The sequence below is a fragment of the Cibotium barometz genome, chromosome 2, assembly GCF_041138505.1.
Source record: "Cibotium barometz isolate CiBa-2024 chromosome 2, ASM4113850v1, whole genome shotgun sequence".
Taxonomy (NCBI): domain Eukaryota; kingdom Viridiplantae; phylum Streptophyta; class Polypodiopsida; order Cyatheales; family Cibotiaceae; genus Cibotium; species Cibotium barometz.
The window spans coordinates 14,026,455-14,043,334 of NC_141047.1; the positions used below are offsets into that span (position 1 = coordinate 14,026,455).

Consider the following 16,880-nt stretch of genomic DNA (forward strand, 5'->3'; position numbering starts at 1 on the left):
TTGGTTGCAATCCGCTGACAAACTTACGCATTTCCATCAATGATGGGATGGGAGTATATGAGGTAAACTTCAATGAGACAGCTGAAAAATTATTGAGATATGTTGCCATGCTTTCTCCGGCCTTTTGCTTTACCTCGTCCCATTCCTTTTGCACATCTGCCTCAAAGTTTGGGGAAGGAACTTCTTGTTGAACATGGTTTTGAAGTCGATCCATGAAGTAGGCTCGGTTCCATCTTGTACCACTTTTAGCCACCGATTCAAGGCGGCTCCTTCAAATGCATTCAGACCATGCGAAGTTTGGACTTTTAGGAGAAGTCCTCTTCTCTAAAGGCAGCATCAAACTGTTTGATGAAGGATAGGGCTTTTTGGGTGTCCCACTTTCCATAAAGAGTATCAAACTTTATGCTTTTCTCTCCCGGCTTTAAGTCCACTTTACCGATTGAGGGCTCCTTTGCCTTCTTCTCTTGCTATGCCTGAGAAAGCTGCATCAGATAGAGCGGATCTAGGGGTAACTTCTCTCTATTCTCCATGAGTGATAGTTCGGGTGGCTTTGGGTTCTTCTCCAATGGTAACCCCTTTACCTCGTAAATAAGCTTTGGTAGCTTTCACACCTTCAGCTTCAATGGCCTAGTCTTTGATAAAATCTTCGAACATCTGAGCTCTTCTGTAGTCTTGTTCCTTCTTGGCTCTCCAAGCTAGGAACTCTTCATCCTAAAGATATTGCATGAACTTTTGGAAGTCTTGGTACTCTGCTGATGTCATGGTCCCATTAGAGACAGACAGGCGGCCTTGGATCCCTCCTTGATGCTATGGGTTGGCTTTGTAGTTGTTCCCTTCTTGAGGCCCTTGGTCTCCCTTAACTCTCGACATGGTTCTGTCACCCTAGAAAAGATTTCTTCAAGAGAAATCCCACTTTGATACCACTGTAAGCCCAACGGAGCGTGCAGTGACACATGCAACCACGTGTATAAGAGATAAAGATAGAAAGAGAGAAGGGGAAGAGAGAGATGGGACTAGGGGTTTCACACAATACATGCTGAGCGGGGAACAGGCCCTGCCCCCTCTTCAAGAATTTATTATCAAACAAGAGTGCCGATGTAGAGATCGGACTAAAGTTGATGTCGAGGCACAAGATAACTGATGCCGAGCTCACCACGAGGATGACCCACAAGAGTCTTACACCGGGCTAGTACCAATATACAATATGTGAATCAAGTCTTTGTTACTCACAAAAATCTCACAAGAAACTTAAGGAAGAGATGTTGAGAGAGCTGCACAGCTGTCCAAGGTTCTTTCACCAAAAAGAGAGGAGGAGGCGTTTCTTCAATGGGTGGCAGTCCTCCAAAAGAAGGCGACTGACACATGGTTCAGGTGGTGCTGCTGTTGGAGGCGGCAAACAGGCGGCGGACAAGCACACAATAGCAAAAAACTGGCAAACAGACGGCGGAGTCGCCGGCTCTGGGCAGCGGGGACGCTGGCAACGGTGGCAGAAGTGGGCTTTGGGCAGTGGTGGAGCCGACGGAAGGCGGTTCTGGGCGGTGGCGGCGAAGAAGGAAGGCGCCACTTTGGGCGGCGGATCTACAACACAAGGCGGCGCAGTGGCGGCGGCTAAGCGTTGCAAGGTGGCGCAAAGGCGGAGATGGGTGCTTAAAGAGACAGCTGTGCCAGGGAAGATGAAGAATCTGGGTGGCACTAGAGATAATGATAATGATAATTCTTCACAAGCTCTTCTTCAGGATCTCAACGAGTACTTGTATGCTTCTCCATGAAGATGCAAGTTTCTTATATACAAGATGGGAGGTCCTTCTTTTGTTTTACCTTGCTTTTGCTTTAACTTTAAATATTATTAATATGAACCAAAGTTCTTGATTTGTGCTTTTACAACTCCAAGGCCTTGCTTTTTGGCCTTGGAGCTGCTTTTTGAAAAAGCGGCTTTTAGCTTTTTGATCCAGTTTGATGTCCTCTTTCAAATAGTGCCCTTAGCTTTTTGGTCAACAGAATTTGACTTTTACTTTTTCCTGCTTTTTGATCAAGACTGGTGATTTTTCCAATGCCAGTATTAGTTTCCATTTGTCCATCATCCTCTCCATGTGTCCAGGCACCACGTGCTCGATGACCATGCCTCTCTGCCCATCGGCTCATCTCCGACTCCAATATAGAGCCATATAATTTGGCCAAGTAATGACCAATCATGATCGTCTTGTAGTTGCCTAGTACCATGGGGTCCCCACTCTTAAAGAGTGGTACAATGATATGCTCTATCCAGCTTGTCGGGAAACCCTCACAAATGGCACAATTAAACACATGTACGATGAGCGGAGCCAAAGTGTCTCGTGCATATGAGAAGTGCTCTCGAACTAGCCCACCATGATCCTGTGCCTTTCCATTCTGTAACCTGTCTATCGCATCTACCACCATCCGCATAGTCAAAAAGGTGCTGCTAGCCGGTCTAGCTCCCAGTGGAAGGGGGGGTGGGGGACTGTCCTGGTGCATCATATAGCTCTCTAGCATAAGTATGCCATGCCTCAGGTATAGTAATCGGAGTACCAGGCTGTCTCTCCTAAAACATCTTCCATGCCCTCTTGCTGTCCTTCCCCAAGAAGAGTTGGTAGATCTCCTCCTCTAGCTTAGCCAGATAGGTTATGCGTGTGAGACCCAATGGCAATCTCACGCTGTAGCTGTGCTCGTGTCTCACGACACTCATCATCATACCAACTGTTCTGTGGGGCAGTGCTGCGGGGGTGGGTGGAAGGGATCATAGTGCAAGGAAACGCATATGAGGCGGATGCATGTAGAACACCTGCCAATCCTCTCGTGATCTCGTCCAGTGCGCTATGCGAGTCTACAGCGAACAAGCCATCAAATACTGCATCTCGATAAACCCCAATTGTCTCACGTGTAAACTGATATCTCTGGTACCTAGGTAGATGAGTGGCTGGCCCATCTCTCGGGGATCTACCTACTAGTGTGAAACTCAGGTATGCATGATCGGGGCTGCTATGCCAATGGGCCTACTGGAAATCGTGAAACCCCACACATCAGGTATCAATGAAGGAGATCCCATCAAGTAGTCCACTGTGCTCGCTCCCCCTTTAGAGTTCCAGTGTGTGAGAGCATCTGATCCTTGCCATCTCGATACGCCATTGTATATGAACAACCCATGTGCACTCCAGAGTGTGAGAAAATGCCTCCCATAATCTGTAGTCTCCCCTCATCCTGTGCTTATCTTTGCAACCCTACATCCTCTGCCATGATCTCCCGGTACATAGCCTCTTGAGTATCATACAACTCTGTCTGCTCTATGCCTGTACGTGCATTAAAGTCTCCCAATAGTAATATGTCTCCCATGCTGGCAAAACCTCATGATATCATCATATAGTGGTATATAGGGCAACTCTCCTGATGGTGCAAACCTGGAGTGGGCTGGGGGAAAGTAGCATACCGCCACATATAGCTCACGGAGCCCCTCTCTGCATATTCGGACCCACATGTACCTCGCATCTGCATCTCTATGTACCACATGTATTTTCTCACGAAGCTCCTCCCTATAAAGTATTGCCACTCCTCCAGATCCTCTGGTACCTCCCACTGTGCGTGGCTGAGGGCGAAAAACCGATTTCCATCTATAACCCCGGATGTCAGGAAGCCTCTTGTTTGTGCACTGATGGGTATCCGTATACATAGCAATATCACTGTGTCTGAAAGTATCCTCAAAGTATCCTAAGGGCTCCGTTGCAATTCCAAACCGTGAATCGCAAGGTCTCATAGGCCGCACCGTCAAGCGGGCCTCCTCTCCGTAATGATGACTCGGCCATCTCTGTATACCACCCATTTCCCCTCTTTCCTTGCCTCAAGCACACGTGGCATGTGTTCCTTCCGGTGTGCTATCTGTGCCGGTGTAAGGTCCTCATCTAAATAAATTTTTTCCCCCTTAAGAACCATCCTTTTGGAGAGAAAGGCCTTCTTCTTCTCCAAGTCACCAAACCTGATGATCAATATCTTCGCCCTGGTTTCATCTCTGCCTACTCGCCATGCTCCGGTAATGGGTACATCAGTGGCTCCAATTTTTGTTGCAAGAGCTTTTGCATCCTCTTGGGGATTTCCCTTATCTTCCCACCCAACTACACGTACATGTAAGGCACGTGCCCATCTCTTGGCTTCCTCTTCCAATGTAGCATTCATCACCTCTACTTTATTGACTGGTGTATCCTTCTGTTTTTTTACTACTTCAATCCATGGGTTGACTTCCTCAATTTGTTTCTTTGTGGCACTAGCAATTTCAGCCCATGAATGCATTTCCTTCTCACCTGCAGCCACTTTTGCCTTACATGATTCCAAAGTGTTTTGCATTTCTGTGATGTCTTTGTCACGGTCACCCATACATGTTTTCAAAGTGCCTTCGTACGATGCAACTGTTGTGCCAAGCTCTCGGAGCATGTCATCCTTCCATTTCTGCATCTCTTTTTTCATTTTCGTGTGCATTAAGGCTTGGGCTAATTCCATTTCAACCCGTACTTGGGCTTGCATTTCTCCCTTCAATTGGACATATATCTCTTCCTTCAGCGTTTCGTATATCACTTTCCTTTGGGCATGCATCTGCTCGGTCCATTCCTTTTCAAGCTCCTGTCGCAGGGTGTTCATCTCTGTCCTTATGTGAAGCTGTAGCTCCTCATAAAGGGCCTCATCTCATCGGGCCATCTTCGTAATCCTTCGTGAGCCAGGGGACATGATTCCTTCCCTCAGTCTTCTGCGGTAGGCATTTGGTGCCTTCGTGGGGGTGTGAAAGGTTGTCTCACCATCCTGTTCCCCCTCAAGGGGTTGAGACATTTTTTCCCCTACTAGTTGCTGCCTTGGGGGCCTGAGCAAGGGTGGGTGGGAAAAGGGGACAGAAATGAGAACTGGCTGCGCATAGAGCAGGCGCACGGGTCAAGCCCGCCAGCCTTCTCACACCAAAAAGTCTTACCACGTGCAGTCCAGACCTGTCACCAAAGAGAGAGAGAAGATCGTTTCTGTCCTGTGTGCCCATCCGACCAGCTTTTTCAAAGAAAAACCACCCACGTATGCTACAGCCTGACTGTGTGCCCAAGGAGAGGATCAGCCAGTCGCCTGTGTGCCTCTGTCTCCTGCCGCACCCTTCTCAAGAGCGTGACAGAGAATTCAATGTGGAGAGAGAGAGAGAGAGAGAGAGAGAGAGTTCTGCCCAACTGCACCTCCTGCGCCTAGAGAGAGAGAGAGAGAGAAATGGAGGGGGGTGATGTTGCGGAGGTGCTGCAGAGGATCGTCGATCTGCTGGTGGCGGGGGGTTATTTCCGCGCGCGCATCTCCTCGCTCTCCCCTTTCGACAAGCTCACGGGAGGGCTCGCCTGGTGCATCGCCGCCCAGCAACGTCGACGTCGATGAGAAAATGCGGGAGGGCTCGCCTGGTGCATCACTGCCAGAGAGAGAGAGAGAAGCCATCGAGCTTGCCTTCTAGTAACAACATATGCCTATTTAGGCTCCTTTCACAATGAACAGGGTTGTCGAATTTCAATACCTCCCCCCAACCCAAAAAAGGGCCCTTAAAACTATTGAACCAACAGCAGCAAACATTCAATACCTGTGGCTGACAAGGAAGGAGATCGTGCCATCAGTAATCATTCCAGTACCACCAGGTACCCCAAAGTCCAGAGCGGCCACAAATATCCTGCCATCTGTACTGCCCGCATACAATGAGTATTCCCCAGGGTCTACGACAACTGCATTGATAGCACTTGGAAACTTGATGGTCCGAAGAAGAGTCCCCGATGCTAAACTCCAAACCTGCACATGTATCCTTCTGAACACTCGTCAGCAGTGGAAGAAGACAGACGGGTGATCATGTCCTGTACTACAGTGTGAACAAGGATCTTGCTTTAAACAATCAAGTGAGCAGCTTCAAATCTAAAAAACATAAAAAAAACAGTACAGAAACTTGGAGGTGTGGATTTTCATACCAACCCCGATGATACAGACCTTACAGAGAGTATCAAGGGAACATGAAACAACGATTGCACTGGAGCCCCCACATCCACAAAAGACCCCTGTGACTCCCAAAGTGTGGCCTGACCACGTATAGAGGTACGCGATTTGTGTCTTCCCTTGAGCTCCTCCCTCTTCTGACAGATCCAAGACCCTGGAGAAATCAGTCATCATCATTTTCCAAACTCTCAAAATCACAAACCAAAAGAGTAAGAAGAATTGAAACATGAATGGAACCAACATGAACAAAAAATTGTCACTTCTCAAGCTTGGTTCTTATGGGATATATGACTCAACTGTTGTAAACTAAAAACGTCAATTGTGTGGACAATTTTTGTGACTTCAATTCTACGCTATGTGATGACAGATGAAGTCTACTTCCAAAAAGGTAGTGCTTTGTTGTAACTCAAGATAGACTAGATGCCATGTCAAGTCTACATAAAAGGCTTGATGTATCTCAAGAAGGGGCTGTAATGGCTCTTTCTCTGTTACCGAAATCCCAAGCTGAGTACAGAGAGGGTGGGAATTGCCAACTTGGGGTAATGGCTCTTTCTTCATTACTAAAATCCTAAGCTGATAACATGGGAGGACAGGATCCACAACTTGGGCCCCTAGTGTGTTGTAGTACTACTAGGGCTATGAATGTGTTAACAAAGACATACAGTGTTAACAAAGACAGATATACATTGGAAGACTTGCATAAACACAATCGGTACACTCACGACTTCTCTAATCATGTATTAATGGAAAGAATATTTACAAAGATTGTCAAGACAATCATTGAAATAATTCCCTTAAGATGATCACATCACGTGCATCCTGCACTTGGATGCCGTGGACATACTACACCAACACAAAAGCAAGGCCCTAAAGCCGCACACTAGGCCTTTTGTGAGCCCTTGTCCAGGGACGAGTCACCAGTGTACAACCAAGTGGTAGTCAAAGTTAGTGTCAGGCACATACCACACATGCGTGCTACTCCCATCGCGCACACCACTGTAACCCTCTTGTATGATGTACTACGTCATGTCATCCCAGGCACTTATTAGGCCACTCATCGGGTGCCCGTTGTCATGTCAAAAGTCAATAGAATCATCCCGGTGTGTGCAAACCTTTATTGAAGTACTAGAAACACGACATAGCTTTTCGAGACAAGGATTAAGGTCTTTCTAATACTTTGGGAAACCCATTGGCCACCCAAAGTGGGGGCCATGGGGTACTTTGGGTGCCCACAGCCTTGGGCACATGATCCAATGGTGAGGTGCCAGTATGCTCGGGAATGAAACATTGGCACATTTTCATTTGGAGGTGCTTGATTGGAGGTTATGTTGGGAGTTTCATTTGTAGCATGGGATTGATGATCATGGGTGTTTTTCTCCTTTTGTTGACTTTTCACAAGCCCCCCCCTTTTGTTTGTTTGAAACATTTTTGAAGCCTGGCAGATCTTTGAAACGTTTTTTACAGGGAACCATAGTTGCCAAGTTTATTTATGCATGTAAGGAATATATCTGGCATTTTCTGACATCATGTACCCCCTATAGGGTATACTGTAAACAGCAAGCTCTGTCCAAGCTCGACTGGTGACACACGTGGATGCTCTACAATTGGGCACAGTTGGGCCACTGCTAGTTTAGCTTCATAGCTTAGGCTAACACCAGGTGTAAGACCCTTACTCCATCTTTCAGTCTTATAATTGGTCACTCTTATCTCTGGATAGAGTGGCTTACTCGGTGGCCTCACCTTGACAATATCCAAGCGAGTGACTAACCCAAGTGACTCCTCTTAGACGGCCTGGGGATTTTCACTAGTCAAGAAAAGCAAATGATTCCTCCAATTAGGTTATATGGTCTCATTGTTCCTTTTTAATTCTTTCGGATTCCTTAACCGAGCCTAGCCCCAACCAACTCCTTGGGTCTAGCCATAATGCTTTGTGGGGGTTTGTGTATCTTCACTACCTCCATCCTGTCTTAGAAGTATGCATCTCTGCCCTCAGCTTGTCATTTGCAGCCTTGAGCTGCTCCATCCGTCCTTAAGCCCTCACATGAATTCAGCTCCCCTTCTTCCATGGCGTGGTCTTTAACAGTGGCATTCAGGGACTCCATATCTGCTCTAAGTTCCCCTATCAGTTGTGCACGGTACAACAGCATAACCAACAGGCACAATTGTTGGAACCAGAGCTCACTACAAGGTCCAGGTTGGTCCCTACATTGAAATTGCTGTCTAATTTCCCTTGAAAATAGGTAAAAGAAATGATTGGAACGTTAAAAAAGGAATAGCACAAACCATGGTGGAGATCCAAATAATGAGATAGTAGAAATATCTATAAATGAATAAACATTGGCTTCTATAGAAGTGAGATGACTTATTAAGAAAGTTTGGAAGGTTGGAAAGTCCAACTAAAATAGTGATCCTCAAAGAGGAATATAAAAGACCTTTATTTCTGCTGGAATAAACGTGGTGAAATAAGAAACCAAGCAATAGTGGTGAAAAATATGATCGCTAGACGAACAGTTCTCATAGTAAAGACACATGAAAAGCCGTAATATCCCCGCACTAAGTGATAAAGAATGATACTCGGCCATTCATATAAATGGAAAAAACCTCATGGAATTGGGACCCAAAGAGATCATATGTAAGCAAAATACTTGTGAGATGTTCATGATGTTAAAAAAGATGGTGTGTGTGAGTGAAAGCAAGTGATTTCAATTATGGTTGGGGAGTTCAGACTAGATTTCCAACGGGCGATATACATGTGGGAGGTTCCCCCAAGGCACGTGCTTTGGCACTCTGCCAAATGCTGGGCGTAGGTGGGACCCCCCCCCGGGCCCAACCCCAAGAGATACACGGAGAACAACGAAGGACATGACATGAGAACGGCCCCTTGTGATCAGTTCCCCCAATGTCACTAGCAAACAGACCTTGGATAGGCGGGCTGCCCTCAAGGACACACAAGTTTACATAGGGGATGATCTCACCCCAACTCACCTGGCACACCGGTGGGAAGTTCATGAGGCCAAGTGAGTGGTATACAGAGATGGTCAAATCATTATCATTGAGCATCACCCTAAATAGGGGCACGGGATGTATGAGACCAAACACTTGATGTTAGCAGTATGGAATCGCAATGGCACCTTGTGGTTGGATCTAAGAGGTTTGAGCGAGACTCTCGCAGGTAGGGATGTCATTTTCTATACAGAGACTCATTACAGCCCTGAGAGGGGTTTACCGTACATAGCCGGGTTCAAGTGGGAGTCAACTTTCTAAGGCAAGACCCACACATTAAGAGTGTGTGGCTCACAAGGGGTAGCTATCCTTTTTAGACCCCACCTCCAACAGATTATCAGCATCGTACAGGACGCGGATGCCTTGATCTGGACGACCTTATCACACTACAAGAGCTAGACATCACTAACACGGGATTACAGAGATCATCACAAGACCGTGGGGAGGTCATAATGTATGGGAGATATTTCCTACAGCTGGGAGCTGCAAATTGTCTCGTTATCTATAACGGGATGTCTCAATGGCCCTCTCCCAATGCCCTCATCTCCATTCGTTACTCACGAGGTACCAACATTGTGGACTACTTGATGGGATCTCCATCTTTGGCATACCTTTCCCCGACTTCTCCATTCCACCATCCCCTTTTGAAGCCGACCATGCCTACCTCTCTTTCACTCTTAGTGCACACCACACATCCCCCTACCATCACCCCCAATTTTACATTACACCGAAGTCAACAAGCTTAACCCTATTTACTCCGACCACATCTACCGCCACCTCCAAGATGTGGATCCTTTTGTCCCCTTACCTGCCCTCACATCATACCTCACTAGCATTCTCCACACATCTGCCACCACTTCTTTCATCTGCACACAACACCCTACCGCCGGCGCCAAGCCACCTCCGGTTCTATGCCCCAAACTTGTTGGTATGATAACTCCAAGCCACATGCTCCCGTCTTAGGTATGAGGTATAGATTGGGCAAATCACGAAGCGCCAAGCGTAACAGATTTCTGAGCGCCTCACCCAATGCAACAAATGGCAGTTCTACGCTCGAAAAGAGGATGAATTAAACCAACTCTTCCTAGGGCCGACGTGCAAAGAGACTTGGAGAACACTTTGAGAACATCGCCCCCCCACACCACCCCACCACCTCCACCTTCTTCAAAAGCGTATGGTCCTCAAGGCCATCTACATAGACTACACTTACAACCCCACGAATCTCCTAAACCCAAAACACGAGTGATTAGTACAAACCCCTGAAGAGGGGTGCACGCTATGGAAGCTCAATAGAGCGTGCACTGACAGATTCAACCACGTGTCCAAGAGATATAAATAGAGAGATAGAAGGGGGAGAGATAAATGGGTATAGGGGTTTCACACAGTACACCACACTGAGCGGGAAATAGGCCCCACCCCCTTTTTAGGAATTTATTTCAAGAACAATCCACGGGCTCTTCCAAAGAGAAATCCTTGCTCTGATACCACTATAAGCTCAATAGAGCGTGTAGTGACAGATTCAACCACGTGTCCAAGAGATATAAATAGAGAGATAGAAGGGGACGAGAGAAATGGGTATAGGGGTTTCACAAAGTACATCACGCTGAGCGGGGAACAGGCCCCGCCCCCCCTTTTCAAGAATTTATTTCAGGAACAATCCACGGGCTCTTCCAAGCCAAGACCAATACAACAAATGAATACAATATCAAACAAGAGTGCTGATGTCAAGGTCGGGTTAAAGCTGGTGTCGAGGCACAAGATCTCAGATGCCGAGCTCACCACGAGGATGACCCACATGAGTCTTACACAAGGCCAGTACCAATATCCAATGTTTGAATCAAATTTGATGCTCTTAGATCCCCACATGTTGCATGAGCGGAAGCCTTGCTGTATTGATCCACAGCCCTAAGCATACTTAAGAACATTAATGCTAATTAACTTAGATTAAGACACAGAGGAGAAAGAAGAAGAGAGAGATTTGTGTTCAGCTTTTCTTGTATATTGAGGCTTGTAGATGATTCAGGGCTTGTGGTCAGCCTATGGGCTGACCCTTAGCCCTTCTGCTTATGCTCTACTAGTCATGATGAAAATAATGATGCACTAACTTGTCTTCTGCTGATACTGACTACATTGCTTATATATGATGCTGAGGGTCAAGTCGGCCAAAATGCATGCTGTCGGCCAGCAAGTCGTGGGAGAAAATTCTGAAAATAATGCCTTCTTTGCTGCGCTTTTGTCTGGTCCTGCCCACACATGCTACCAACCTGTAACCCCTTGACCGATTGCTGTCACAAGGCCCTTGCAGCCAACCGACAGCTATTTGCTGCCATAAATGCCCACGACCTGATATGGTTGATATGCTGAATATTCTAAATGCTTTTAAATGCCTTATGTGCATGATGTAGGAGCTGAAACAATCCCATACATGCTTGAATGCCTGAATAAATGGATTAATCCCTATAAAATACTTACGAATGCTCTGATATGCCATGTCACTTGTGCACCTTCTGCGCGTAGAGAAAAATTACTCAGTCTACGATCGTGAACTCCTTGCAGTTATACATGCCTTGAAACATTGGAAAGATTTTCTTTATGGCCGTGACTTTGAGGTTCGCACTAACCATCAGGCATTACGTTGGATTCAGGCAATGCCAAGTGCACAGTGGAGGAGTGACCGACCATACTGCTAGAGCTAGATATTCCAGCAATTCGGTGATATGATTGAGTACCTTCCAGGAAAAGCCAATCCAGTGGCTGATGCTTTGAGCAGGAAGGGACAAGTGACTTCGATTCAGACCACTAGACTCGACCTTGTTGGTACAGGACTAGATGACATGAAGCACACGTACGCAGATTCCGAGGAATTCGGTACACAGTGGGAACATGCATTGGATGCCAGAGGACCATGCCACTTTCTGATACGCGATGGTAGTCAATCTAGTCTCTGCTGCTCTCCTCATCGAAAACACTGGCCCACTGAATACTACCCCAAGATATGTATATGCATCTGTATCCATGTACCTGCTAGCTGGGCTCCTCTGTCCCCCAATCTCTCAATGTAGTCAGAAGCCTCATCCACATACATACCAAACAGTGAAGGAGATAACGGGCAACCTTGCTTCACTCCTATAGTGGAGTGAACCAAAGTAGAGACCCCCTCTGGGGTGCGTACCTGTCCTGCAACTGATCTATATAAAGCCATAATCCCCCATATGAGCTCTGTGGGTACCCCCATCTCCTGTAATCGCCTCATCAATCTGGCTCTGGGCACTGTATCAAATGCTTTGCGGAAGTCCACAAAGCTACAATAAATCCGTCGCCCATGCGACCTGCCCTCCTCAATAATGGCCCGGAGAGTCAAGATGTGGTCAAGAGTAGAGAAACCTCTCCTGAACCCTGCCTGTCCCTCTGCTCAAATGCCAACTCTCTCTGCCCATCTACTCAACTGCTGCTCAAGAATGGATGCATACAATCGTGCTAGTGTGTGACCAATCATAATAGTGCGATAATTCCCTGGCTCCATAGGGTCCCCTGACTTGAAGATAGGCACGATGGTGGACCTACTCCAAGTCTCGGGTAAGCCTTCGCACATAGCACGATTGAACATCACTGCTAGAAGCTCTGCCAGCATGTCTCTCGCATGAATAAAGTGCTCAGCGACCAATCCATCATGATCATATGCTCTCCCAGTCTTCATCCTATCAATGGCCTTCCTTACCATCTCTGCGGTAAAGAAAGTACATGTCTGTGGGCATGGTGCTGGCGGGTCAGGAAAAGGTGTCTGTCCAGGAACTGTATATAGAGATGCTGCATAACTACCCCAGACCTCTGTAGAAGTGATGGCCAAAGCAGGGAAGGACTCATGAAACAGACGCCAAGCCTCCCTCGAATCCTGGCTCAAGAACAGCTGGTATAATTCCTACTCTAGCTGAGCAAGGCCGGCCCGCTTCTTCCTTCGCACAAGACGTCGGAAGGCAATACGTGACTGTCGGTGAGTAGTGACTCCCAAAGCAACCTCCCGCTGCAGTCGGGCTCTGGTCTCTCTGCACTCCTCATCATACCAGCTGTTCTGGGGCATATATCTAGAACGCTGTCTCTGTCCAGGCTGAGTATGTGGATATGCCTCTCTCGCTGCATCATGTAAAGTCTCTGTCAGTATATGGGTCAACTCCTCCAAAGGTCTCCCTGGCTCCTCTGTGTACAGACGTTTGTAAATCCCATCTGTGTAGACAGCATCAGTCTCTGAGGTAAAATCGAGTGTGATCTGCCCCTCGTGTCCTCTGAGCTGTGGTAAAGTGAAAAGAGATAGTCAATGTCAACAATGCATGATCCACTACTACCCCAATGGGCCGAGATCCAACTGTGAAGTCCTCAATGCATGAAACAAAGCTGGGCATAGCCATAACATAATCCACTGTGCTAGCACCATGTCTATGTGGAAAGCAAGTAAATCCAGCTGCTGACGGAAACCTCTGCAAGCCATTAAGTATGGCCAACCCATGTGCAGTCCCCATATCTACCAAATATCTCCCATACTCTCTGCACTCCACATCCTGTGAGCGTCTGTCTAATCCCATATCCAGAGTGTCCAGCTCTCTCAGCATCTCCTCCGAGGTATCATAAAAGGCTGTCTGGCGGTTGCCCGTCCGGGCATTAAAGTCCCCTAACAGGATGATGTCTCCATCCCTAGAGAACTCCCATATGTCATCATCTAGCACAGAGAAAGGAGACTGCCCTCTAGGTGCTGCATATGTCGATGTACTAGGAGCAAAATAGCATATGGCAATATACAGGAATCTGCCTGTGTCGGCCCTCAGTCTCACCCACATATATCTGGCCTGATCATCTCTCCGAACGATGTGTAGAAGCGGTTGCAGTTCCTCCCTGTATCAAAAGCTTTGCGGAAATCCACAAAGCAGCAGTAAATCCTCTGATGTCGTGCTCTACCCTTCTCGATGATGGCACGGAGGGTGAAGATGTGGTCAAGGGTAGAGTAGCTCCTTCGAAAGCCAGCCTGTCCTGAGGCTTTGCATCCCTAGCTCTATGCAAATGAACTGAGCTCCGCCTCTAGCACTGATCCATAGAGTTTGGCGAATGTGTGGCCAATCATGATCGTCTTGTAGTTGTTAGGATCAAGTGGATCTCTGGCTTTGAGGATGGGGGTGATGGTGTTGGTGGACCAAGAGGGTGGAAATCCTTCACAAAGGGCTCTATTGAACATGTAGGCTAGTAGGGGCACTAGGGTATCATCGGCATGTGAGATGTACTCGGCAGTGAGTTCCTCATGATCATGGGCTCGCCCATTGCGTAGTCTACGAATGGCCTTTAGGACCATGCCCTTTGTGAAGAAGGTGGAGGTGGTGGGATGGGGATTTGGTGGTGGGGGTAGGAGTGGCTAATGGGGGATATGATAAAGGGAGCATGCATAGGAGTGCCATGTGTCCGGGCAGGTGATAGGTGTGGGAGGGCAATGTTCTCGGAGTTTCCTCCAGGCCTCTTTGCAGTTCGGCCCTTAGAAAAGTCGGTATAACTCATCCTCTTTTTGAGCATAGAACTCCCGTTTCTTGCGTTGGGTGAGCCGTTGAGAATCCGTTGCGCTTGGCACTTCATAATTTGCCCAATCCATACCTCATGCTTAAGACGGGAGGGTGTGGCCCGGCATTCGTCTCATCATACCAAAAGTTCTGGGGCATGGAACCACAAGGTGGCTTGGTGGTAGACCGCCGCGTGCAGATGAAAGAACCAGTGGCGGATGTGTGGAGTATGGTGGTGAGCTGTGCTGTGAGGATGGATAGGGGGGTAGTAGGCTCCACATCCTAGAGCTAGCGGTAGATGTGGTTGGAGTAAACAAGGTCAAGCTCGTGGTCAAAAAGGACTTGAGTGTAATGTGAGATGGGGGGTGGTGGTGGAGGGACGGGTGGTGTGCAGGTAAGAGTGAAAGAGAGGTAGGCATGGTCAGCTTCAAAAGGGGGTGGCGGAATGGAGAAGTCGTGTTACAAAGCCGGAGATCCCATAAGGTAGTCCACAGTGCTAGTACCTCTTGAGTGAGGGAAGGAGAGAGAGACAGTTTTCTGTTAATGTCTACAAAAGACCAAAGGGTTTGTGAGACCAAAAGTGTTACGATGTCTCCATGAAGTGACAAAGTCATGAAAAAAACATCTAAAAAATCCAACTGGAGCTGAAAGAAAAAACAGCGTATAGTTGAGACACCCGACTCCACTCCCGAGAAAGATGGACAGCTTCTATGCATGAAGCTCGGCTATAAGGAAGAGCACCCTCTCCCCTTCACCAAAGCATGGAGAGCCGGGAAAGACTCAACACGCAAGCGAGCCCTCATCCTATAGTTTGCAGGAGAGACGGAGAGGGTCACCTTCATGAGGAAGAGGGTCATACTACGGGGTTTAGAGGGAGCTCCTATTTTCTTGGATGGTCGTCTCACGAGGATGCAGCTTGAGCATAGGAGAGCTTGCATGCCAGTGATGCCACGAGTCTTACACGTGAGGAGAGAAGGCAAGAAGGCCTTCTATCGAGATGGTCGGGTCATCATTGATGGCCGACCCATGGATTAGCGGTTTGGGGCCTATGGGACACAGACCATTCCACTGACAGAGATACACATGGCAGTATGGAACTGTAATGGTTCACTATGGTGGGTGCAGCCTGGACGACTGGAGCATGTTATGGTGGGGAGAGACATCATACTTCTGACAGAGACACATCAGAGCCCAGAGAGAGGGCTACCTCGAGTAGAGGGATTCCAGTGGGAGTCAGCATACAGGAGGACCACACGCCAGGGTACCTCGAGAGGGTCGGGGGGAGTAGCAGTTCTATTCAGACGGGAGCTACAGGGCAGATTGAGAGTGGTAGCACAGGATCCAGAGGCCAGATACATGTGGATCAGCTTACAGCTCTCACAGGACAGGGTTATATACATAGCTCTATGTTACTTTTCTCCATGAGGATCCTCCTATGTCATTACAGAGGACATGCCACAGGAGGAGGAGACAGGAGCCTCGCCATACACTTGTCTGTCAGAGGAGATTATGCATTATTCTACACCAAAGGAAGTATTTCTTACGGGTGACTTCAATGCCCACACACAGAGCAGACAGTGTGAGGTGTATGACTATGATGACATGGAGATCCTCCACCCTGTGGATCCAGAGGAGATAGGGGCTAGTCGAGCATCAGAGGACACTGGACCAGACAGAGGACATTATGGGGACCACTTACTAGAGTTCGGAGCCAGGCATCGTCTCGTTATTTATAACGGGATGCTACTGTGGCCGGGATCAGGAGGGCTGACATGCTTCCCACATGGGGGTCATACATGGACCGGAGGCACGGTGGTAGACTACATTATGGGGTCTTTGGAGGCATCACAGCTTGTCACCTCATTCTCCATTCCACCTCGTCCTATTGGGGCAGATCATACATACTTGGCATTTTCACTAGCCAGATCACCAGTATCACCAGCCCCCCACATACCGATGCCACACACTACCATCTACTTCACACATGACATGACAGACATATACACTGGCAGAGTAGAGGATGGGCTCCTACTCATGGATGCCCTGGCACCTATGGATACCATTACAGCCCAGCTGGCATCACTCCTACACACGGCTGCATTACAGAGCTTCCCACATCGTGTCCACTCAGGAGAGCTTGCGAGATCTGGGACTATGCCCCAAAACAGATGGTATGATGACGAGTGCAGAGCCCTATACTCACGGCTCCGCATACAGAGAGCCTTGGGAGCCATCACAGAGCAGGAGTCGAGGAGAGAGATCAGGAGACTTACTCGCCGCAAAAGGCGGGCCTTCGCAGAGATACAGGAGCTAGAGATCTTTCATTTCTTCATGAGTAGAGATAGC

At 47.9% G+C, this 16,880-nt stretch overlaps 1 protein-coding gene across 1 annotated transcript in view; it reads right to left on the reverse strand.

The window, feature by feature from the left end:
* LOC147640679 (protein ROOT INITIATION DEFECTIVE 3-like) overlaps positions 1–16,880 on the reverse strand; it is a gene marked incomplete at its 5' end in the record, with an annotated part of 107,263 nt that overhangs the window by 44,393 nt on the left and 45,990 nt on the right. Inside the window, 2 exons of the mRNA XM_086814125.1 lie at positions 5,597–5,799; positions 5,992–6,151. Coding sequence (XP_086670251.1) covers positions 5,597–5,799; positions 5,992–6,151 — 363 coding nt within the window. The remainder of the gene's footprint in view (positions 1–5,596; positions 5,800–5,991; positions 6,152–16,880) is intronic.